The sequence below is a fragment of the Antrostomus carolinensis genome, unplaced genomic scaffold (assembly GCF_000700745.2).
Source record: "Antrostomus carolinensis isolate BGI_N321 unplaced genomic scaffold, ASM70074v2 scaffold17421, whole genome shotgun sequence".
Taxonomy (NCBI): Eukaryota; Metazoa; Chordata; class Aves; order Caprimulgiformes; family Caprimulgidae; genus Antrostomus; species Antrostomus carolinensis.
The window spans coordinates 52,068-76,762 of record NW_010292259.1 but is presented as its reverse complement, the minus strand read 5'-3'; the positions used below and the strand labels follow the sequence as shown (position 1 = coordinate 76,762).

The 24,695-nt window shown below is 45.1% G+C and overlaps 1 protein-coding gene across 1 annotated transcript in view; it reads left to right on the top strand.

Moving 5' to 3' along the window:
• CACNA1I (calcium voltage-gated channel subunit alpha1 I) overlaps positions 1-24,695 on the top strand; it is a gene marked incomplete at its 3' end in the record, with an annotated part of 89,522 nt that overhangs the window by 12,768 nt on the left and 52,059 nt on the right. Inside the window, exons 3-4 of the mRNA XM_029087198.1 lie at positions 6,222-6,319; positions 22,909-23,068. Coding sequence (XP_028943031.1) covers positions 6,222-6,319; positions 22,909-23,068 — 258 coding nt within the window. The remainder of the gene's footprint in view (positions 1-6,221; positions 6,320-22,908; positions 23,069-24,695) is intronic.

Genomic DNA, 24,695 nt, shown 5'->3' with positions numbered 1-24,695 from the left:
CCGCAAACTGCAGGTGGGAGATCTGAGCTGTGGGATCCCCCCACTTCCACATGGTTCACATATCAGGGGGACACCTTGGTAAATGGAGAAATATCAGCTCCAACTTTCAGTGACAATATCTGAATTAAAAACTCAAACAGCAAAAACATATTTTCCCTGTGACTCCTATGTTCTGGCTCTTCAAAGTGGTAGAAATACCAGTTTGTGGAATTTGATGGTCATATCAGAGAGCTGAGGTCAGAAAGACGTATTCTTTTACACAGAAGACATTGGTTAAATCATATCTAGTCATGGTATATGTACACATCGGGTTTAGACCTCTGATATGGCTTGGAAGCTTAAGTAATTTGGAGCAGAAAGCAACCAAATAATCTTCCACCTCAGTAACCTCAGGTGCTCATAGATGCAGGGACCAAAGTCCATAGGCAGGGAAATCTTTGTTTTGCACAGACTCACACCAAGTCTGAAATTACAGCTAGCAAGTCACATCCGCAAAGTTTCTGGCTTCAGTGCCAAACCTAAATTTATTTGACAAAAAAATATGAATTTATTAGACTGCAGTTAATTAGATTTCAATTTAAAACCCCTATCAGAGAAGGGGAATTAGGCAGCTCTTGAATTTCACAAAAACATACTGTCTTTGTGTCATAAGAAAAATACTGCCTCAATATTTTTCATTAATGCTTCCAGAATACATCTTATATCAGTTTTTGGCTGCTAATTTTCAGCAAGTAGAAGTTTAGTAGGAGCTAAGATTAGGAAAGTGAATAAGTATTTAATAAAGGTATAAAGAGATGTAAATACGAAGAGATAGATGGTAGTGTTTGAACTGTTTTAATCTTGGATTTCATTGAACATACTTGTGACGAAACTGCTAGCCAGGCACTGCATAGGTTCATTATCTTGGGTTACATGTACAGCAAGATAAAGTCTGAATTTTCTCGACTCCTTATCTGATTTTCATATTCTTGCTATGCCTATTTTAAATAATGTTAGTTTTTATTCCTTCATCCTGCTGGTCAGTCTGCTCTCCTGTGCCTGACAGAGAGCCATTCTGGCTGTGCATTTCTGCTGTTGTTGGGCAACGAGCATCACTCTTCTCTCCCAAGTTTCATTACTGCTTGGAGAAGTGGAGAGTGCCAAGAGAGATCCAAGCCCACTCTTGAGCTCATGGGTGAAGAGGAGCAAAAGAAGGGCCAAACTGTAGCTGATGCAGCTCTTCTGCTGTTGTTGAGACCTCATGAGCAGTGAAGGTTTGCGACGCTGGTGGTTTGTGTGCCCCCTTATCCCCATATTCTTGCTGTCTGCTCCAGTGGCTTGGTGTGGGATGGAGGTACACCAGACAAGATGCTTTCTGGACAGGGTGAATGTGCTAACAAATTGCTCGTTTGTTCCCTGTGCTAGCTTGGCCTGATCTCTGTTAAGCTCAAGGTCTCTTGTGTATTCACCTGAGCAGACTTACCTGGGCATAGGCTAAGGTATAGACTAATTGGGAGGAGGCAGCAGGAAGATCAGTAAGGAAAGGGGCAAAAGGAATAAAGAGGAAGGTGGAAGAGGAAAGAAAGGATTGGGAAATGAATGGAAGGATATGAGGCAAAATGGAAAAAGATGAAGGAAAGGCAAGGGGCAAACAGAAAAACTGGAAGTCTAGGAGGAAAATTAAAATGAGAGATGGAAGTGTTGCAGGCAGGCATGAGTCAGAGGGATGGAGAGAGGAGGGGGTAGCAAGGAGTTGGGATACTCTGAGAGCAGTGAGAGAAGCAGAGCTTGAGCAGGGAGGTGTTCTACCCTGCTTCTGCAGGATGAACGCCATGGTGATGAACCCAGGTGCCCCCTCTCCCATTTCCTACCCTGTTAGCATTCCCATGCATCAACCTTGAGCCATATGGTGCAGGGACAGTGCATGTGTCAATCTCCTCTCCTTCCAGAAAAGTTTCATGCAGGAAGTTTTGAAGAAGAAAATCTCTAGCAGAGGAAGAAGAATTACTGTATAAAATCAATTATCTTGACAGCTCAGTGCTTGAATTCTACCACAGATCAGGAGTTTCTCTCTGATTTAGCATAGTTCCAGCTTCTTAACCTGCCCCTGCACTTGCCCACCCATGCCAGAGGCCACAAAATACTTCAGTGGTGCCAGAAATGAGCTGCTGTGTCCCTCAGGAGATATGCATTGCCCCTGCCTGATCACAGTGAGGGGGAAGGACAGTTCATAACCAGCACAGGGTTTTTTTCCCCACATCCTAAGCTTTATCTGACTGCCCCTGGACCTTAAAGAAACTAAGGCTTTTAGAAACAAAACATGCTTAAAGCAGATAAGATAGAGGGGAGAACTAGATGAAGTGTGGTTGGGCCATTTAGGCTGGCTACCCTTGCTCACGGCACTGAGCTGCCACAAGGCAAGGATGAGGAGCCTGGAAAACTTGGATTTTAATAAGGAGGCAACTGTGGTAGCTTTAATGTTGCCATGCTCTTGCTTTATGAACACCCAGGAAACACATGGTTCCCCAGGTTGCTGGTGCTATAAGGATCCAAGCACTGAAGGTTGGGTGCCTGCTTGAGAGTCCAAGTAAGCACCGTGCACCTTATCCACCATCACAAGATCTTGAGATACAGACAGAGGAAAATGTTAATCTCCTGACATAGAGCTGCTGCCAGCTTCTGGCCAATCACTTTTTGTCACAAGCTCTTTTAACTCTCTGTCAACCTGTCACCACCTCCACGTGTGGCAGTAGGAGATCAGGTGCAATCCAACCTTGGAGGGATTACATGTTCTGGGTTTCCAGGCAGTGGGGAGCAGGGCTGGCTGGAGAAAGATAAGAGCAAAAACAGCTGTGTTTGTAATCCCTGAAATGCTGCAGATTTCCAGTGACTCCAGAAGAGTTGCTTAGAAATACCATTTCATTAGAGGAAGGAGGCAATGGTTGTATTAATCAGTTTTACCTACACAGAAAATGTTTTTTTTGTTAATCAATGGAATTTCATTTCAACCCGTTCACTCGCACTCCATCTTTGTATGGGCATGCTACCCTTGTGCAAAGAGAAGCATGAATATAAGCCAATGCTAAAGCCATCACTAGGAGTGAAAAGGCGAGAATGAGCATCCCTAATGCAAAATTACACTGGAATTGTGTTGGACTTGTTTTGGATATGATTTATGTGACTACAATAGGCATTACTCATCTGCAAGGATTTAAGCATCCTGGATATGCCTCTCTTATTACAGCCAAGACTAGGAGGCCTCAGGAAGAACCATAGGCAGAAGGGGTCTGCTAAGCAAGCCAATGCCCCGAGGCCTGCTAGGGCTGAGCTCATTTTTGTTAGAAGTTGTTCTTTGAAAAATTTAACAGTTGCCCTCCTCTGACCCATCCTTGGGAAAAGCCTGCTGTTTTCATTGGCAGAGTGATTGACTGTTTGGCATTTTTTTCCTAGTTAAACTGGGATGTAATTGGAGCAAATCTGCAGCCACTGAAGGCTGCAGGAGGCTGACTTGCTGGCTGTAGGAACTGCATCATTGCAGCTAGGGTAGCATTTTTCTTCCTCCAAAAGGACCCGTGCTCACTACTTTGGGCTCCTGGAGGATTCAGCTTTGCTCGCAAAGACTCAGGCTTCATTTTCATGACTTCCAGAAACCCTTCAATGAAGAAATGATGACTTTGTGACTCACTTTCCTAGTGACGCATGGACCGTGCCATGTAGGTGGGAAGCTCATTCCATCTAGGAGAGGACAGCAATGTGCACCTGGTTAAGGTGACTCCCACTGTAATACCAGCAACATGGTTGCAGCCACAAGAGGACAAAACTCAAATGGTTTGTAAATGGAGGTTCTATTTTTAAATGAATTTTGCGTGGTTAAGTCTAAAAAAAGATGTCACTTCTGCCCACTGATTTTGTCTCAGCTCTACCTCTGTGCTGTTCCCCTGTGCTCAGTTTCTGTGAGGGACATGATGTTCTTCAGGACTTCTCATTTGGTCTCTTGCAGTTCAGAAAAGACCACTTTTCAGAATTAGACCTGGTTTTGGGCCATTTGCTTATTTGATATCGGACAGTGTGTTTCACGTTGTTCTGCTACTGCTCAAAACCAATATTTTTTTTGCCTTCAGAGGTCTTTGCCTGTACCATAGTTCCAAAGTTTCAGCAGGTCTGCCTAATTCTGGGGCAACAAAACACTGATGAGGTAATCTTGCTGTGTATATGTCTTTGGAGCAAGGTTGATCAGTGCTTACTCAAGACCCTTTGCATTGTGTTCATTTACGCCACACAAGTATGTCCTTTGTGTGATGACCTGTAGTCATGTCTGTGCATTTATATCCATGTGCGTTCTTCTTCCTTTCACACCCAATTTTATTTGACTGGATCCCAAGCCTCTGTCTGTTACTAATACTTTCTGTAGGCTAAGTACTGTTGCTTGGTTTGGAGTGGGGGTTTTGGGGGTTGCATTTTTTTGAGGGTGTGTCTATTTTGATTATCTGCATAAAATCCCTCCTTTCTCCTTCTGCACTCAGTGTATGTGGAACTGACAGCTCCAGGGAGGTAAATGAATGCCACTGCATTTCAGAGGAAGAATTATTTCATGCAATTACCCTAAAAGTGCATGAGAGAACAGAGTGAAAGGAATGAGAGAGAGAAAGAAAGAGAGCATGAGAGAGAATAATCACAACACTTCGACAGGTTTACTCCACTGTGTTTGAAAACCTATCACTCTGACAAGTCACCTTTGTGAAAGGTGTAGACAGACAACTAGACGTTTGCTCTTCAAGGTCCTTTTGAGAGATGAGGGTGATCGATAGAAGAATCAGTCTGTTTCATTCAGGTTTCACTCAAATCCCATCCCTGATATTTCTGACAGACTGACTGTACCCCATTTCTTTCTCAACATCTCACTTAGGCTCTCTAATTCACTCCTCGGTGGTTCCTGGGCAGAAGGATTTGGTGGACTTTAGGTTACTGGACCATTGACTTATGGGTCTTTCTGTATAAATCGTAATGTTATTGTTTTGTGACGTGGTGCAGTAACAAAAGACTGTGTCCCCTTATCCCTCCCCATCTCTTGAGCATGTTGAAAGTCCAAGGACAAAGGAGCTTTTTGTAGCTTTGTTATTCACATCTGAGAAGAGATGCAGGAGAAGCAGTTCCTGTTCCGACTCTGCTGCTGTTTTACCTGTCAACTTTGTCACCCTCCTGACCCCCTCTGCACACTAGGGTCACCCTGTGCAAGCTGGTGACAACAGCCCATGTCTTCCTGAAGGCCTTATGCACCTGTGTTCACTAAAATATGCAAAATGCTTTGAGATCCTCAGGTGAAAATTGCTGGCCAGGATAAATGGTTAGTCTAATCCAGTTTCTCCCTGTGCTTTCCAAGAGGCAGGCAAATTACTGGACATTTTCTATACTGGGTGAGGAGGAGAGTACTGGGCTAAGGGATGCTGGGCCAGATAACCTTTTTTTCACCTGCACCTGCTGCTTTTGCAGCAAAGCCAATGCATTAGTCATAGCTGTTTGCACTTTGAGGTTATTTAGGGAACATGCTGTTGGGTTAGGAAAGCTGAGGTCTAGCATGTGTCCTAAAATTAGTCTTTTCCCCTTTTGGTTCATGTCAGAAAGCAGTGATTCACAACTATGGGAGAAGCCTTCCCACCTAGCCAAAACAGTTACTGGATTAAGTAGAGAGTTTGCTTCTATGTGAGGTAAAACAGGTTAGCTGAAGCTGCCTCTGAGGACCTCATCATGCACTGTGAGATGAGGGGAACATGGGGAACACCCTGCTGTGCTGCAGGTAATGCTCAGCAAAACTGGCTACACAGACCCCCCCCCCCCCCCCCCCCCTCCCCAAAACCTCGTGGGAAAGGTCCCCCACATGTGTGTGCCCTTGCCAGTAGTACCTGCTCCTTGTTGGGGCATCTTAGTGCAGATCCTTCCCTTCCTGATGGTTGCAGCAGGTAAGTGTTATTGCAGCTCCTGGCCTGCATCCACATGGCACGCTCTCCCTGCTTGCTGCCCAGCTGTGGACAAGCTGTGTTTTCTGCCAGGGGAGCTGTGGGCTCTGGTCCTGCTCCTGGAAAGCTCCCGGAGGCTTCAGCTTTGCTCCCAAAGAATCGGCTGTATCTCCATGGCTTCTAGAAACCTGTCAATGAAGAAACAACGACTCTGTGTCTCAAACCAAAATTTTTGATTCTTTTAAACTTTTTTTTTTTTTCTTCCTCTCTCTCTCTCCTCTTCTGCAGGATGGTGGAGTACTCCCTGGATCTCCAGAACATTAACCTGTCTGCAATCCGTACTGTCCGTGTCCTGAGACCCCTGAAAGCTATCAACCGTGTGCCTAGTAAGTCATGCTTCCCTCTCACACCTGCTCAGCTTGGGTTGTGGGGAGTACATGATTAGTGAGGCTATAGGTGGTGGTGTTCTTCAGGTGGGGTTCAGGTGCAAACTGAGTGGAGGCTACTGCATGGTGTGTGCAGACTTTTCCTCACCGTAGGCATTGTTGGATGGGCAGGAAAACTACAGTCTCCCAGTATATCTGTCCTGATCATTCTTTGTGCAGGGCTATGCTGATGGCTCAGGAGCTGGAGCTGAAACTGAATGATATGTAGTAAAGGGTTTTTTTTCTTGCTTCTACTAGAGGACATAGCAGGTTTGATCATGTCTGCAGCCTTAAAAAGGGGTGTGTGTGAGGTCTCGACAGGGATGAGCTGGGGTAAGCAGGGGCAATCGGTTTGCTCAGACTTTCACATGCTCTTCCAGATCCTCTCATCTGAAAAATTTTCACACCTTTATAGCTTAGGGGTGTGTAGCCCTGGCTATTTTTTCTCTCTCTCTCACCCCGTGCCTTGTACTCCATCTCTTGTGCTGACTATCCCCTCTGTGAGCTGCCATGTGTGTATGAGCCAGGCTGAGAGTCCCTAGGCACAGGCTGCCAGGGTTGCACGTGAGCCTGGATATATCAATAGTCAAACTGCTGCTTCCTTTTTCTTCCCTTCCTTTGCCTCTCTCTCTTTTTTTTTTTTTTTTCCTCTCCTCAAGTCAGTGGTGTTCTCCCTGTAACCCTGGAGTGAGTAGGCAGGTGTTACTAATGTTATTTAACTGCAGGAAACATTGATGGAGGAAGCCTCAGGCTTTGCAGTGGTTGTGTCCAGGTGGATGTAAGTGACCCCAGGAGCAGGTTGTGTGCTGTTGGGATCAGAAGGTTGCAAGAGCACTGAACTCGGTCCACCATGTTACTCTGATGTCTCTGGCTATTCCCTGTTTAAAGGCAGCAGCTGACACATGCAGTCCTGTGAGACTTTGGGTGTTTCTTCCACAAGTTTTTCTGTTTTCTGAAGAGGAAATCTCTTCCCCATAATCTCCCTAATCAGGCTGTCTGCAGTGACTAAGACCTTGCCAGAGCTCTCTTAATCCTTCTCTTGAGCTTAGATGCTCCTTTTTCTTTTCCAGATCTCAGGAAGCTTGCACAGTTGATCTCCCAGTCTGTATCGTATGCTTTCCCTTGCACCAAAGTAACTTTCACAATGATACCTATTTCTTGAACATGCTATGGAGACAGATTTCAGGGTCTCTGTCTCCATACAAAGCTATTCTAGAAAGAGGACTTGTCCTTCTTCCTGGGTGTATTTTTATCTCTGAGCAATAGCCAGGGACAGAGGGTGCTGAAAGGTGTGATGGAGGAACTGAGGCACAGTCCTGTGTGCCTAACATGGCAGGAGAGCCACAGGCAGAGGAGCAGCCGTTTGGGCACTGAGTGCACACCCAGGCTTGTAACAGGTCTATTGTGGGGTGATAAAGATGGGAGCCAAGAACAACCTTTTGGCTATTAGCTGTCAGCAAAACAACTCCCCCAGGCTGTCTCCACCTTTCTGGCCCTTCTCCAGAGAGGAGAGGGTTGGAAGCCAGCCACAGTCCTGGCTGTGGGCCTGCACTGTGGTGTCAGGGGGCATCTCTTCTGTGAGGGGGTGGCCTGGAGGTCGTGCATGGCAGGCTCCCCTCTTCCAAGAAGCGTATAGCCAGCTGTATGAGGCCAGCACCGTCCTCATGTTATGCTGCATGCTGCCCCTTCCTCCCTGCTTCATAAGGAGTCCCATGAGTCTGTGCTCAAAGACCACTCTGAGGCTGATCCCTTTTATCAGGATATACTTAACCTTGGTGGCAAGTGGGAACATCTTGAACGATATCCAATTGACTCCTGTAGACATCTGCCATATTAATTGCTGGACGCCAGTGGTAAGGAGCAAAGCAAAAAGTTGAGGCCTTGTTTTATTCCTATTTATTGGCTGGAACAGCTGGAGTTGTCCCCTCGCCAGCAGGAGCTGCCCCAGGGAGGAGCGGTGTGAGCTGCATCAGAACTGACCCACCAAGGACCCACTCCATCCGTGCAGAGGCACCAGGGATGCTTTCGATCCTCTCGCCTGACCTTTGTAGAGCACAGGCTGTTGAATTTCCCCTGACTGTCCCAGCTGTGATACTGCCTGTCTGCTCCTTTTATCAGTATAAAACTCTACCTGTATGAAATTAATGCTGTTTTAATTTCCACTCTGTGGTTAAATCTTTATGTATCTTTCTTGCTACATAAATCTGTGGTTATATGCAGAGAACATTTTGGAAGAAAGACATCCTGCCTTTTTTTTTTTTTTTTTTTTTTTAAAGAAATCAGATTCCCTTGGAGAGGAAGCACTGACTTGAGGGTTGAAAACTGGTGAAGAGGCTGTAAACAAAGGCTTGTGATAAATGTGAATGAGCTGCATTGGAAGAAGGTGCCTAGTGGGGTACAACAAACTTAATTAATGGGATCTTTGGCCACAAATTTTTTAATGTCTTTTTAAAGTTCTTCATTACTGATCTGAAGCAAGAGGAATGTCTATTAGTGACATGTACTGATTATACTAAGCTGGAGGTGTTGTAAATGCTAGCAAAAGAAGAGGGGAATAACACAGTGGGAGGCAGAGGGAGACTGAAGTCTTGGTGGGAGTGTGAGATCTTTGGGGAGGGGCAGGGGGGTTAATCCTGAAGGCAGATATTTGACCATATTCTGAAGGCTGTGATGGGACAGTGTGGTCCAGTGTTCACCAGTGGCCATTTCAAAAGCTTCCACGTGGGCTCCCAGGCAGGGACCAATTTTCACAGAGGAGTCTGGCCATGTGGACTGAATAATGGCAGTTTATTATCAGAAGAATGGACAAAGTGATTAGGAACCCGAGTGATTACTGCCACTGAGTGGAAGAGTGCTGAAGTGGTCTGGGTAGCTTATTTAGCACCAAAAGAACAGTAACATGATAATAATCAGCCAGCATTTGAAAAGTCCACATACTGAAATGAGAAATTTCTTGGGAAATTCGGGAGAAATTTCATACAACACGAAGCAAAAAAAAAAAGAAGCAAAGCCGGAAAATTAGGAGGGGAGAAATTCAGAATGCATCTAAGGAAACAGTAGTGACATGGTGGAGGAAAAAGTATTATCTGTTAAATAACCTTATTTTATGTTCTTAGCAGGTGGGCAAGGCTGAAGTATAAATGCCCAAATTGGATATGTCTAAATTCTGCTTAGCTGTGTTCATTCTTAACTTATTACTGAAAGCCCTTCCTTACAGTGAGACTTGAGAAGCTTTGCAACAATAGCCTACAAGGAGCTGACAAATGTTATTTGTATGTGCTGTACTCATTATGTATAGTGTAAAGGACAGTGGATCTTGACAGAAGAAAAGGACATTCGGTGTAACCAAAAAGTGAAAAATGTCCATTAAGAAAGTAGTTTGCCACCCAGTTGGTAATTAGGCTGTAAAACTCACAGAATAAGTGTAAAGAGGGAAAAAATATACCCTATAGGTCTCTGTCAGAGGTAGTCCCTTTCTGCTCTGGGCATGTCTTGTGTTCTGGGCTTGGGGTGAAATTCCACATCCATTTATTGTTATTATCCTTTTGTGATTGTGTGGCAGGTTGCTAGGTGAAACGCTGTTTCTGCTAGCTCTTTCATCCCTTCTTCTTATGGTAAGGCACAAGGTTTGGGGAGGGGAGGCTGGTTTTGTTTTATTTCTGCCTGCTTTTGAGCAGGGAGTCTGTAGTCATTTCTGATTATTTGAATTTCTTTCACTTCTGTTGTTACTTTTTTTGACGTTGGAGCAGAAAATGTTTGTTTTTTTATTTTTTCAGTTTACTCTTTCTTGTCGCATTGGTCTTATGCAAAGAAGAGTGCTTGCATTGTTTTTGATGTCTTCCAGTTTCCACTTACAATTTAGTAACTTGATTCATCATTTGGAAGCAGATTACTTCAGCTGAGCACACTACGGAAGTGAAGGAGTCTGTTGCAGAGTGTTGCATAGCAACTTTATTGAATAGAAAGTGTATACATGTGCTAATACTTGGTGTGTAAGTACAGTAATACTTATGTGAAGGTATAGGCATTAGAAATATAATGTTATATTCTTATTACTAGCTGTGCAGGAAATAGAATTTCATATTTGTGGGAAGTTCTGCTCTTTGTAAAGGTGTTTTTTTCCCAGTCAGAACAAGAATAAGCATTTCCCATCCATTTTGATAAGGTTTTATTCCGCCTAATTTTAGGTGGTTTGTTTGGCTTTTTGATTTTTTTTTCCTATACTTTGTCATGACAAAGAAGTTTAAAAATTAAAAAACCTCAACCATGCCATTCTGGTATAACAATGCTTTCTTCTCCTCTTGTCTTCTTTTTCTTTCTGCTAAATGGTGTTTCAAGAACTATCACAACACTGAAGTATTTCCATTTCCATGAAATAGCATTTTTTGCTAATAAAAGTATTGTGTAGGATAATCTTGGTCAGGCTCGATTTTTCTTTATTAATAACTGTTATTATAGTAGCTCCATAGGTCCAAATAGAATGGAGTTTTCTACTACAGATCTCAGAGGTATTAACCAAGGCTTGTTGGTTTAATCTTTTTAATGTTTCAGACTAGGTGAGTGAGACCCAGTGAGTGTCATCAGCAGACTTGGGAGTACAACTGACATCTCCTAACTCTAACCCTGCATTCAGCTCACCAGACCAAAGCATCAATATAAAAATAGTCTGAAGGACCTGAACCCTGGAATGAGAAAAGCAGATGTTTTGTATTTATATGCCTGCCTCACATCTGCATTTCGCACACCGAGCTCCATGCGTTTGGTACTGTAACAGTGCCTAAGACAGAGTGGTCTGGCTATGAACCCTACACTTGGCACGGGGGAAAACTGATGACATTTATTTCTCTAAATGTGTTTTTGAATAACTAATTTCACTGATGAGCATGTGTGAAATTAGGTTCTGACTGAGATATATTAGGCTGTAAAACAGTCTCATTTATAGCTAGATCAGACAAAAAGCAAGCACGTTTGACAGGCACAGTCCTGCCCTAGCAGGTGGAAATGCAAAGGGATTACGAGATTCCTCTTCTAAGACAACCACCGCCCCTCCTGGGTCTTTCCTTTAGATGCCTTCGTCTTTCTGAAAGAGGACTGTCACTTGCTTGCTCTTTTCCAACGTTAATTCTTTTTCAAAAAATGTACTCTTCAATTTGAATCTTTTGGAAGTACATTTTTTCCCCTCATGGCTTTATTTGTGAAGCAATAAAAGAAACTCAGATATTGTTGTATTTTCCAAATATTCAAACTTAGCCCAACCACAATTCTTTTTATAAGCTGCTCTGTAAATCATAGAACGGTTTGGGTTGGAAGGGACCTTAAAGATCATCCAGTTCCAACCCCCCTGCCATAAGCAGGGACACCTTCCACTAGACCAGGTTGCTCAAAGCCTCATCCAGCCTGGCCTTAAACACTCCCGGGGGGGGGCCAGCCACAACTTCTCTGGGCAACCTGTTCCAGTGTCTGCCCACCCTCACAGTGAAGAACTTCTTCCTAATATCTAATCTAAACCTACCCTCTTTCAGCTTAAACCCATTTCCCCTTGTTCTGTCATTAACTGCCCTTATGAAAAGTCCTTCCCCAGCTTTCTTGTAGACCCCTTCAGGTACTGGAAGGCCGCTATAAGGTCTTCCCGGAGCCTTCTCTTCTCCAGGCTGAACAGCCCCAACTCTCTCAGCCTGTCCTCACAGGAGAGGTGATCCAGCCCTCGGATCACCCTTGTGGCCCTCTTCTGGACTTGTTCTAGCTGCTCCATTTCTTTCTTGTGTTGGGGGCTCCAGAACTGGACACAGTTATAATACTTATTATCACATCTCAGTGACATGCAAACTATACAACCATATGCAAATGTGTACGCACAGAGATTTATCCACACACAGCTGCAGTCCTGAGCAGGTTAGTACAGGGACAAGTGTGATGTTCTCTTGCAGCATCCATACACAAAACTTAAGAGGTCAAAAAGCCCTTTTCATTCCCTGGTCAGGTTATCTGTGACTCAAATGCATTCAAAGATGAAGCTAACGGCTTTCTGTAGGCTCTGTCCCAGGCAGGCAGGCAGTGAAAGGATGGAGAAAAGCTGACAGGGGATGCACTTGACCAGTGGGGTCGAGTTCAGTCTATATATCCTTGCTTTCTAACCCAGTCTCCTAGCTAAGTGGAGCAAAGCACTGAAGAGAGCAATGTGATTTATGCCCAAAGCAGACCATTAAAGGATGCATTTCCTTGGAGAGGGGGGCAGATCAGAGACAGAGCTCCGATGTAACTCAGAGCAGCACTTTCCAGGCAGATGTGTTTCAGATAGAGGAAAACAGTGTTGGGGGAGCAGAGCAGTATGAGGATCAATAGAGAGGAGTGCAGAGAAGGAGCAAGGCTTGAAGGAGAAATGCACAGGGGGCAAGTGGCAGAGTTTGGGCACAGCACACGAAGGTGTGATGCACCTCTGTGCACAGAATAATGCAGAGAAAGTGGGGGTAGAGGGAGAGAAGGGGGGAGGAAATCAAAACTGAAACAAAGGAAAGGACTTGTATAAAGAAAGTCTATTGACTCTTAGATAAATACTCTAGATGGGTTTGTAAGTCAAATCTCAGTGCTGTTTTTCTTGTGCATTCCACAGTGTGCAGTATACTACCATGTGTTTAGATGGATAATCAAAGTAAATTTGGGAGAAAAAAAACCCAAACTAAAACAAAAAGAAAATTATATCTCTGTGCTAGTGTAGCATCATGGCAGGGAGCTGGGGAACACTGAAGAACAGGAAACGTAGACCTGATAATGCCTTATTTTGTACCGTACATTGTTTGGTCCCTTTTTTGTGTGGTCACAGATCATGGGAGAAAGTAATCTTTCCCTCTTTGAATCAGTCTGCTCAATTTCACTGTTATTATAAACAAGTATTCAAAAGTCACAAATTGTGTGCTTGCAGGTTGTCAGATGGGTTTAAAACCATGAGATTTGAAAAAAGGAAAAAAAAATTCACAGGTTATTTTTATTTTTCCTGTGGTTTTCAGACTTTTAGATCTGTGATTCAGATCTTGTAGTCCTCTTTTTTGCCTCCATAGTAGTGAGGAATCGAAACAATTTTTTTTTTTTTTTTTTTTTTTTTTTTTACTGTGATCCAAGATTGACAAGTCATAGCAAGATTTCATGCCTGATGATTTACGCTACTCATCCCAAGACTCCTGATAAAAATCACAAGAGTTAGCAACAGCACTTCGGAGTTTGCATTATTGGAAGTAAAGCAAGCCTGGAAAAAAAACCAAACCAAAAACCAGTCATAAAGAGACCTTTGCTGGAATCTTTATTTCTTCCTTCTCCTCTAGGGGAACCTGCACTGCCAGAATTTAAAAAATGCTCAGCGCCTCACAGCTCCCATTGTGACAATTCTGCTACCTGTTCAAACAAGCTCAGCCTCCAGTGTACACAGCACTCTCGAAAGCCCAGCCACGTATTTTGCTGCCTAAATGGGAGCTGAGTTGTTTTGCAAAATCTGTCCCATGGGACCTATCAAGCAATGGATACCATGGAAATGTGAGCAATAATGACAGTGTATTATGGGGTGAAAGATAATGTCATATTACACTAATGCAAATTACACTTCGTGTGTGTGGGCAGGGCAATTTACAGCCATAACCTTAAATTTCTCAATCTTTGTATATTTCGGGCCTGATTCGCCTCTTCACACACATTTTACCTGCCTGCAGTAGAAAGAAACATGATTCATGCTAGTGACAGCAAGAAGAAATTAGCTCCCTTAAATCTTAACCAGCAGTTGCATTAACACTGTTTTACATAATACTTTGCATTAGTCTGTTCTACTTACACAGTACTAGAGATGTGTAAAGAAGTTAAGGGTATTTATAGAACAGAAGCAAGTGGCTCACAGCCACGGCACTGGAGTTACCTTTTGTCCCCAGTTTTGGGTGACCCCTGCAATTCTGAAAGAAAAGCTGTCACTGTATGTTTTTAATAGAGTTTTCACGGAAAGTGAATGCAGTCATTATTGCAGTGATAAATGGGGAAAAATGAGATGATCAGTGAATGAACAACAGTAGCAGGTGGTAGTAGGTGTTGCTTATTAGATGTTCAGTATTAGGAAAAAACAGAACAACAGCAATCCCCCAGAGAGACACCTCTCTAAGAAATAACCTGACATCTGGCATTACTCTCCAGGACAAGGTTACTTAACAGCCCAAAGTTTGCAAGGGGTTAATGCAGTAAGAGAGTGAAGAAGGGAGCTCCAGACTGAGACCTTTGCCTGCATCCGTTTCTGCTCATGTCACAGGTTACGTGACTACCAGTCATGCTACAATGGCACATACTGAATGTTTCTGTGGTGGAAGGGCTTTCTGTTGCTATCCATGGACCTTAGCTGGGCTCACAGCATCCATAATGGGGTGCAGCTTTCTTTTTGGATCATAGTATGGCTTGGACTGACATCCTTTTTTTCCAGAGGTGTCAGCATTTAGGTGTTATGGTAAATACACTCTGGATTTTGCCCTCATTCTTAAGGCCACAGTAATGCTGGGGTCAGGCCTACAATTAGGAGGCCTTACCTCTGAGCTTGCTTCTTCAAAGCACCTGGTAGCTCCACTTGGCATGGCTCTGGTTTCTGGTCCCTCTGTAGGACTGGTGAGGCTCCACCTCGGCAGGGAGAACTATTTTGTGCACTGGGTCTTGTGCATCTTGGACAAAGCTGTGAAATATGAGAGCTTGAGACTGCTATTTAGACCACCTGTCTTCTGTGAAAGGCTTGAAAGTTGCAACTATAGTCTGACCCTTCAAGCCACTGTTCATTTTTGGCGTTATTTATGATCTGGTGAGAAGATAATTTTTCATTACCTTGGTGTGTATTTTTCATAGCATTCTCCAAAGATGTGGTGCCTGTTTCTCTGTAGGGTTTATTGCAGATCTCCAGCAAAGAAATGTGGCAATAACTACTTGTGGTATGAGCCAGGCCAGGGCTCTATGTGACTTGTTGCTATATACCATGCTAAAAAGAATTATTAATTTCAAGGTTGCTGACACTTCTGTCTGCTCAGCCTCACTTGGAGGGTCCTATTTCCTTGATGTGCATATGACATTTGATGGGCAGGTAGGAAAGGAGAGCTCTGAAGGATTCAGAATATCGAGACTGAGCTCTGGCACCTGAGCCCCTTTCGGTGGTGTGCTGAACATCATGGCCATGCAGCACCTATGTGTTTGTTTTCTCATCTTCCCCTGAAGGAAAACAGCATGCCTCAGGTTTCATTTGCACTCTCCTTTTGGTGGTTGTTCAACTGAGTGTGTATTGGGGGGTGTTGCAGGTGATATATTTTTTTCCTCTTCTTCCTTTTCTTTTTGATGTTAGTGTTGCCCTGACCTGATCCATCTAAGGTAAGCATCTTGCTCTCAGAGTGAAAAGGTCTGTGCTAGTCACTGGCTCCCGAGGAAATTGTTTCTCAGAGCAAGCTTGAGAGAGCTCTTTCTCTTGTATCAGTACACTTTAAACATACTCTGGAGAGCTCTGTTGTCCCAGCAGGGTGAACTGTTTGACCAGCAGTTTTTTTCCTAGAGCTATAGTCTCTTTTTTGGCTACCTCGGGCTTAGGCTGAGGAGTACTTTAAAGGTAAGGACTGAGGACACTTAATTCTTGAACTTGATTCAGTATACTAAGGGAAGTCACTGCACCAAGGCAAGGCTCGATGTGGCCGTGCTACTGAGAAAATGAACAACAGTTTTTTTTGTACTGGGTGAAGCTTTGTAAGTGCTGGAAAGGTCGTGCTTTAATATTTTCTGTGGTCAGCAAGGCAAGAGTGGGGTGTTGGCGAGGAACTTAGTGGCGCTCCTAAGCTATGGATCATGCTGACAACCTGCAAGTCCTAAATGTATCCTACAAACACACTGGGAACCTGACAGAGACATCAATGGAAAGACTTGTCTCTAAACAAGGCCAGTGTTTTGCATTTGTGTCTGGGGCAGCATTTCTTTAGCACTGAAGCTGGCTTAAGACCAGTTTTTCCATAGGGTTCATTTAATCTGAGTCAAGCAGGCCACCTGGACATGCTCTCTCTTGCATTAGTGCAAAGCAGGGGGTGACGGTCTGCAATGTGAGTGAGGCTGGCTTTACATTTTGAGGAGAAGGCATCTGGAACTGGACACCAACTGTTCCAGCTGAGCTCCTCTCGCTAACACATATGTTTGCAAGAGAGGCCTCAGGAGGAATGTAGCAAAAGGAAAATTATGTAAGTGGTGAGGGAAGGTGTTTATTATAATAACCATGAACTTGGCAGTGTTGCACATACACCTGACTGGTTTCTCTTTGCAGTTTTTTGGCCCCACGTTTTAGCCAATGTAAATGAATGTAATGTGTGAAATGACAGCTAAACCTCAGATCAGCAAGAGATCAGTGAGGAGAGGGCCATGATTTGGAGCACCAGTTTGCACTGCACAAACAGACTGAGATTATTTTACCTACAGGAGTTGGCCGCAAAAAAAGGTGCATCTCTCTCTGTGTGCTTTCTGCACAAATGCAATCTATCTGCTGGAATGGTTCCTCAGTTCTGAAAATTCCTGTAAAGGAGCGTGCACAGGAAAATCCTGCCAACCCTATGCTAGTTGGGTGGACTGCCATGTGTCCTGAGGCAGGGGAGGAAGGAAAGAAGGCATGCTTGGACAAGCAACCTGGCTGAGGGACAGAACGATGCTTCAGTCTCTGCATTCTGCAAAGTGTCCTGCCAGCTACAGTCACGAGTGCTGCTGGGGAAGAGATTTGCTTTTGCTTCAGTTAAAATTACAGTTGGTGGCTTGGTCCGCGATGCAGATAAGATGAGAATGAGGGTGCTGAGAATTATATTCTCTTTTGTCTGGTTTACTCTAAGCGAGGGACTGATTGCCTCAAACCACTGTCTCCTTTTGACTGCATACATGAACTTTGTTCCTCCCTGTAGAGCTAGGTGGGACTCAAAAGCCTCAGAGGTGGGTGAGATATAAGAAACAAGAAAGCACAGGGTTTCCTACCCTCTCCTGAGCTGGTTCCCCATTCAGATGAGAGTGGTTAGTGTTAGGAAGTGAATCAGCTCAGCTGTTGGTCCTCACTCTTGGAAAGAGGCAAGCCAGAAGGCAAAGTGACATAGTGATGGTGAGCAAGAGCAGGGGGAGGTGGTGGTACGCTGCCAGGCATACCTGCACTGCATGGCTGGCTCCAGCTGCCTGGAGCTCACCTCCTCCCCAGCCCTGCCCTGGCTGCTCGCTGCCACCGCCGCGCTTTCCCTGGGGCTGGCACATGTCGGGTGAGTCTGCTTAGCTGTGACGACCAGGCTAATCTATGTTGATGGCCGGTGTCTGGAGGGAGCTGCGGTCACTGTAATGTCTGCAGAGTTTGTCAGGAAGGGCCTCTGGATGCTGCTGGGGTAAGGCAGAGGGTTTGCTTTGCCTGAACCCAGGAGGGAGTTCAGCCACTTCGTTTCATCTTTTGACTTTGCTCGGCCCAGTGCTTCCCTCTGACAGCTCACTCCTCAGCTCTCCTCTCACCCTCCTGCCACTTATTATCTCTGCTATGTACTCCCCGCCCCCCCAACATCCACTGCTGTGTTGGAGCAGTGAACACATCTTTGTGGTGCTGTGGCTTTCCTCCTGCAGAATATCCTACCAGGAGGAGCCCTGCAGCGAGGTCCCATTCAGCACCCTTCCCCACCCTTTGCCCAAGGGCATGGGTGAGCAGGAGGGAAGCATTATCTGAGCATCATTTCCTGAGGATCCTTCCTTGGATGCCCACATATAATGCTATTTTGTTTCCTCCTTTCCCTTCATCTCCTTGTGAGGGTGAGTGGGGAAGAGAAAAGGCCTTTCAGAGCCCACACCTGGCACTCATGAATATTTCATGTTTCTAGCTTTTCTTTCCCTTGAAGAGCTAAACCTTTTCATATTTGATGCCCTGGGAGCCTGTTTGGTTGGTGAATGTTGCTTCATCAATGCTCTCCCTCCCTGCTTTTCCTCCAGACTGCCTGACCCCTCTTCCTTTCTTTTCTTAGGCAACGTCTCCTTTTTTGAAAGGCTGCTTCAGAAAAGGTCATTGTCCTTTTCATATTGCCTCCTTACTGTGAGCCAGCATGGCTTTTTTGCTCTGCCAATGATAAAGGACAAATGAGGATGCAGGGAAAAGCAGCAGTGGGGAGGGAGGCCAGGAGATGTGCGCACCGACGCTGCAGAGCAGTGCAGAGGCACAGTGATGTGGGCAAAGCAAGACAAAAGTAAAGGGGACGAGGAGCGGGCAGAGGTGGCAGAAGGTAGGAAGGAGGCAGCAGCAGGACTTTGCCAAAGAACTGGCTTTTGAGCACCTTCCAGAAGTTGTCATGCAAGATGTTCTGGTTTTGCTGTGGATGGGGTCTTGTCCAGCGAAGGCCCCTGGGAAAAGAGAGGTGTCCCAGTTCTCCAGGGCATGTTGCTCCCAAAGCTGCACTGACAGATATGCCTTCTGCCCATTTCTATTGCCCTACAACTGCTTTAGAGACCTTGTTATCTCAGCCACCAGGGTCTGCAGTAAATCATCACCCTCCATCCTCAGGCTTTTCAGCCTTTCTTCCTCTTCCCCCACACCTTGTGAGTGCTTGAGAAACCAGGGACTGTTTGCAACTGGCTCTTGGTCAGGCTGTGCAGACCCCAAAACACACTGCTTTGAGGGCCCTGCCTGAGTGGGGCTCACCGCCTCCTGCCCATGAAAGCATTCAGACACCTGACAGTGAGCATCCTTCTTTGGAGACCCCTGAGCAGATGCCCTAGTGTGGCTGCAGACCAGCCCCTCTCAGGGACAGGGGACTGCACAGCCCCAGCCATGGAGAGACCCATGCAAGACTGCCAGCTCAGGAGGGGATGGGGAGGCTCTGAGGGCTTCTCCCCAGCATGCCCATAGGGGATGGCAGAGGTGCAGGAGGGGCACTGCTGAAAATGCCATAGCAGAGGATGGGTCTCAGGGACTCTGGCATGAGTGTTGCAGGCAGCAGGAGAGGCTAACAATGGAGAGAACAAAGGTACTGAGCTTGTATTTACACTATGCCTTTCATCCATATGGAAGTAGTAGTTGAAGTACCACCACTAACTGGATGAACTCAACAGAGGATGCCCATCTGATGGAAAACTGACGTCTCTGGCAAAAAAAAAATGGTTTCCCAGAGGAATTGCTTTGCAGTCTAGCAAAAGGGGCTTGCACAAAGTGAAGTGATGGATTTGTTTTAGAGGTGATTGCCCCCATAAGAGAATTACAGTTGATGTTTCGATGGGTGTAGCTTCAGTGCTGTTCCTTTTGGAAGAATGAATCTCATATCCACAGTCAGCATCAATGGGCAGAGAAGGATGACTGTTCAACAGGGGGATTTTTAAAAATTAAAACTGGATTTTGTTTGGACTTTGAAATGGAACCTACCAGTGCTGAAATTCTTTGTGATGTGGAAAAGGTGCCAAGTGTTGGGGCTGCTTGCCTGATGGCCACCTGCTCGTTCTTAGGTTATGGGCCCAGATACTCCAGAGGGCCTAGCATGAGGGCAATCACTATGTTTCTTGATAGCTGTGGATAGCACAATCCATCCATAGCCCCTCTGAGAGTCAGGATGGAGAATGTATAGGCAGGCAGGATTTTCCAAAGAAAAGGCAGGCAAATTTTCCAAGTCATTTGTCTTCTCTTGGAACATGGACAAAATCAGTTTTTGAAAATTCTGACCCAACAAGTACATTGTCTGTAAAGTTCGGCTGGGGATGTTTGTTCTACCTGTTCTGCATTTCAGCATTAAGGGCAGTCTCATTCTTCCCATTGTCTCTGCTCTGAGATGGAGCTAGTATCAATTGATCTGGAAAACATCACCCCCTTTTGCAGTGCTGCTGGCACAGCTTCCCATGTCACTTGGCTCTCCCTAATGTACTGACCAGGACAGTTTATGGGAACTACCAAGCTTGTGCTGTGAAGCAGCTTAGTGCTGGGAACATGCTGCACTGCAGTGAGGGTGTTTGGCCTTAAAGTCAAAGTGCTGTGCAGAGCATTGCTCCGGAGCCTGGCAGGTCACCGCGACAGGCAGCAGGGCACTGTGGCTATGCTGTTGGGCTTTGTGCAATGACAGATCAGAAAGCTATCAGTGACTCATGGCATGTCCACCATCCCCAGTGAGTGGCTGGAGCTGCGTCCCTGCATGCTGAGTTACTGATGTACTGTCTAGAAACTGCCTTAACTGGTGACTTCTGATACAGCTGGGCAGTCAGGCAAGCAGAGCTTAGCTGCTGCTCCAGAGCCCAGCTGTTGAGCTAATGCCATTATTCCTTATCCTGCGTGATCCCATGTAGCAATCATTAAACATCTTCTCCTTCTTACACTTCACTTACCCACAAATACCACTCCTGTCTCTCCCACCCCTATCTGTCCCCAAAACATTCCCTCCTGTGGCAGTTTAACTTGGCTGGCAGCCAAATACCACACAGCTGCTTGCTCCCTGTCCTTTCCCCAGGGAATAGGGGAGAGAATTGGAGGGGCAAAGGTAAGGAACCTTGTAGGTTGGGATAAGAAAAATTTAATAACTGAAATAAAATAAAACTTCAAATAATAATGACAATAGTAACAATAATAATAGAATACACAAATAAGTGATGCACAGTACAATTGCTCACCACCTGCTGACCAAAGCCTGGCTTGTTCCCAGATAACGATCTCAGCGGAGCGACAATCCCAAAATGAAAACCACAGTCCTAGAAGAGAGAGTCCGAGCGCGAGAGACAGAGAGCGTGCATTCTGGTCAACCCTTGTTAATATACTGAATATAACATTATATATGAAATATCCTGTTGGCTCATCCAAATGCCAATTTGGGTTTGCTAATTTTACTTTCCCCCTCACCCTAGTCCTTTGCACCTGCAGACTAGCAAAACACAGGGAGGCTGGAAAATCCTTCAACTTCCAGCAACAATTGAAAACATTAATAAGTTATCAACGTAACAAATCCCATAATGAAACCAAAACACAGCACTATTCTAGCTACTAAGAGGAAAATTAGCTCTCTCAGCTGAAAACCAGGACACCTCCTGAGCAAAACCAGAACAATGTCCCACACCAGGCACCCTTCTCCATCTTCCTTCAGCATGAGGGCACCCCACATCTGTGTGCTGCCCGCAGGCACCACTCCCCTCCCCTCTCCGTACTGAGAGCAGCCCAGGGAATAGAGATAGAGCGTAATGCACAGCATAGTATGGCTAATTACTTGATGCTGGGCACACAAGGGGGATTAACTCGTGCCTCAAAGGGCTGTCAGAGAATCCTAATCTTGTCTTCTCCTCCTCTTTTCCCTTCCACTGCTATCTGAAGTAATGAACTGGTTTTTAATACCTAATTAGCTAATTATTTGTTGGCCTACATGGAACATCTTCAGTGAAGGAATTCCCTGGGCCCTCGGGGAAGGGACCTCTGTGGAGGCTGAGATGACCACACACCACACAAGGTGTGGGTGGGGGTGAAGGCAGTACAGTAATGCCCAGAAGGATTTCTAGACTTTCACCATCCCTGGAGAGCAGAGGAAAACCTGCTGGCCCCTTGACCTACTGGCCACGATTCTCTTGATGCAGCCCAGGATACGGTTGATCTTCTGGGCTGCAAGTGCATGTTGCTGGCTCATGTTGAGCTTTTCTTCCACCAGTACCTGCAAGTCTTTCTCCTCAGGGCTGTTCTCAATCCAATACTTGTGGCTATGTGAGCTGAAGAGCTAGGGGAGATATAACAAATTATTCCTGTGGTTTTAGGTAATTAAAAATAATAATAAAAAAGGTTTTTGGAAACATTTGCACTGGCCAGAGGTGCTATGCCTGCTACTTGTGAGCTCCAGCCCTGTTGGGGATGGAGAACTAGCCAAGAGAGGAGAGTGTGGTCTCCATGACTGTCCCCTGATGATACGGTCACTGAGAAAACCAATTTATGCCAGTGTACGTGTGCTGGAGAGGTTCATCCCACTAGGCAGGCTAGTCTTGGTCCATCATTAGAATTCTCACAAGTTGCAACACAGAGTGTTTGAACTGGGTGACTTTCAGTCCAAGCTGTCTGAGGATGGGGCTGTTGAGCTGCCATGCACCTTTAGGACAGAATTGTTTCTCTGTTGCATTTCTGCAGGGAAAGGGGAGGGAGGAATATTGGTCAGATAGCAAAATCTCATTGCCTTTTTTTCTCGCTGTTGCACATGGAGGCCTAGGGTTAAGAGATCATGGCATCACAGCAGCTCTGCTGGTTGCCTGTCAGTAGAGGTTAGGACAAGAAAGGACAACACTCTCATTTGGGCAGTAATTCATTTCCAACACTGCTTTTAAAAAAAAAAAAAAAAGTGTGTATGTCTTCTAAATTTCCTTCTCCTCTCCTTCTCCTTCCCTTCTCCTTCTCCTTGCCTATCTCCTTTCCCCCCCCCCTTTCTCCTTTTTCCCCCCCTTTCTCCTTTTTTCCCCCCCTTTCTCCTTTTTTCCCCCCTTTCTCCTTTTTTTCCCCCCTTTCTCCTTCTCCTTTCTCTTTTTTGTCCCTCCATCCCACACTTGCTTCTTCTGGTTCTCTTCTATCCCTGCAGGCATGCGCATCCTTGTGAACTTGCTCCTGGACACCTTGCCCATGCTGGGGAACGTCCTTCTTCTCTGCTTCTTTGTTTTCTTCATCTTTGGCATCATTGGGGTGCAGCTGTGGGCTGGGCTGCTCCGCAACCGCTGCTTCATGGAAGAGAACTTCACAATGTGAGTGCCTGGGAGATGTTGTCTCCTTCCTTTTTTCTAGGGACATTTCTTTCTCCTTCCCTGCTCTTTTGCCTTCTGCTGCCTGGCTCTCTGTGTATTGCTTATTCCAAATGGCTGTAGGGTGATAGTTTTGCAGAGCGTCTTGTAGTGGAAAAGAAGGGAGGAAAAAGACAGCTGGTTTTAGTTTGTCTTCATGGTCCACAGATGCCTGGACTCTTTGGATTTGATCAAGCCACAGGTTGGAGTAGCTTCCTCCTCCAGCCATGCCCAGGGATTCAAGGTGCTGCTCCTACTCCCAGAAGGAGTCGAGACTCTGAAACACCAGCTATGCCATCTTTCTCCTGAACTTGCTTCCTTTTCAGAAAACAATAACTAGAGGAGTCTTATAGAAAGCCATAATGCTGCCTAATGTTTCCAAGGACATCTTTGGTGCCTCTGTCTGGACAGTAGTGCATTATATCTGGAGCCTTTGGAGGGACATGGGGAAATTATTAGAAAACTTCAGGGGTAGAATTGCATATGGGAGGTGCTCTGCGGCGGGGATGGATGGCTTTTGGAAGAGGTGTCCTATAGCTGGGCTAGTAGAAGTAAGAGTATCTGAAAGTGAATAAACCAGGGGGAAATGTGGGCACAGTTCTGGCAAAGAGAGCCTGGACACAGGAGTTGATTACAGGTATCTGGGGGCTATTCTGAAGGGGGTTGGGGGAGGCCTGCAGATCATGGCTATCCTTCTCCCCAGAGGCAGTGGGGTGGAAGACTGAATGAATTTTAGAATTCTTAGATTATCCTCCAGGGGAGCAGAACACCAGTTCCAAGGCACAACTCTTCCTGTTGACTTTCTGGCTTTAGCAGATCTCAGGCTTTAAAATGTCTTCTTAAAACCGTATACTAATCCCAGGTGTCCTATCAGTTTAAACGGCTTAAAAAAATCTAAAGCTGTAGATCAGTTTAGACTGATTAAACAATTCTGAAGCTTTAGATCATCTCAGATTGGAAAAAAAAAAAAGCGTGAAAATACAATCTGCAGAACAGCAGTAAGGTTGGAGAGTAGGAGCTGCTTAAAGCTGCCTTTTACTGTGTTTATATATTCCTTGGGGAAAAATGAATGTTTAGGATGATTGTCTTTTCTGTAAATCAGTGATACTACTTCTTTAATGAGTGTAATTACATCCAAGCAGAGTTGATGTAACTGAGGAGTGAATTGGGATCACAGCCTGCAAAGTGACAGGTACTAGAAAATCTTTGGCTGACCATTACTAGAGAAATGAATTCTGCAGGCACCCAGTGCACTGGTGAAGTAGATGTGTTAAGACAGATCATTGTGGTTTAGTCCCACTTAGTTTAGAATTAGAGACTTTCTTTCTTTTCTTTTTCATCAACACCTGTTCTTTTCCAATGATACAGTGAAAAAGTCTGGATTCATGCAATGTGAAAGTTGTGTGTTGTAGCACTGCAAGAATGCACCAGATAAAGTTTAATGGAAAATTTTAAATCTATTCCTTTCACTTTCCTGATTGTTAGCTCATCTCCAGCTAGGCAAGCATAGATGATTTTAATTATTTATGTATTTGGAAGGTGCTTGCATTATTTGGAAAAAAACATGTGAACTTGTCATGAAACATTGTAC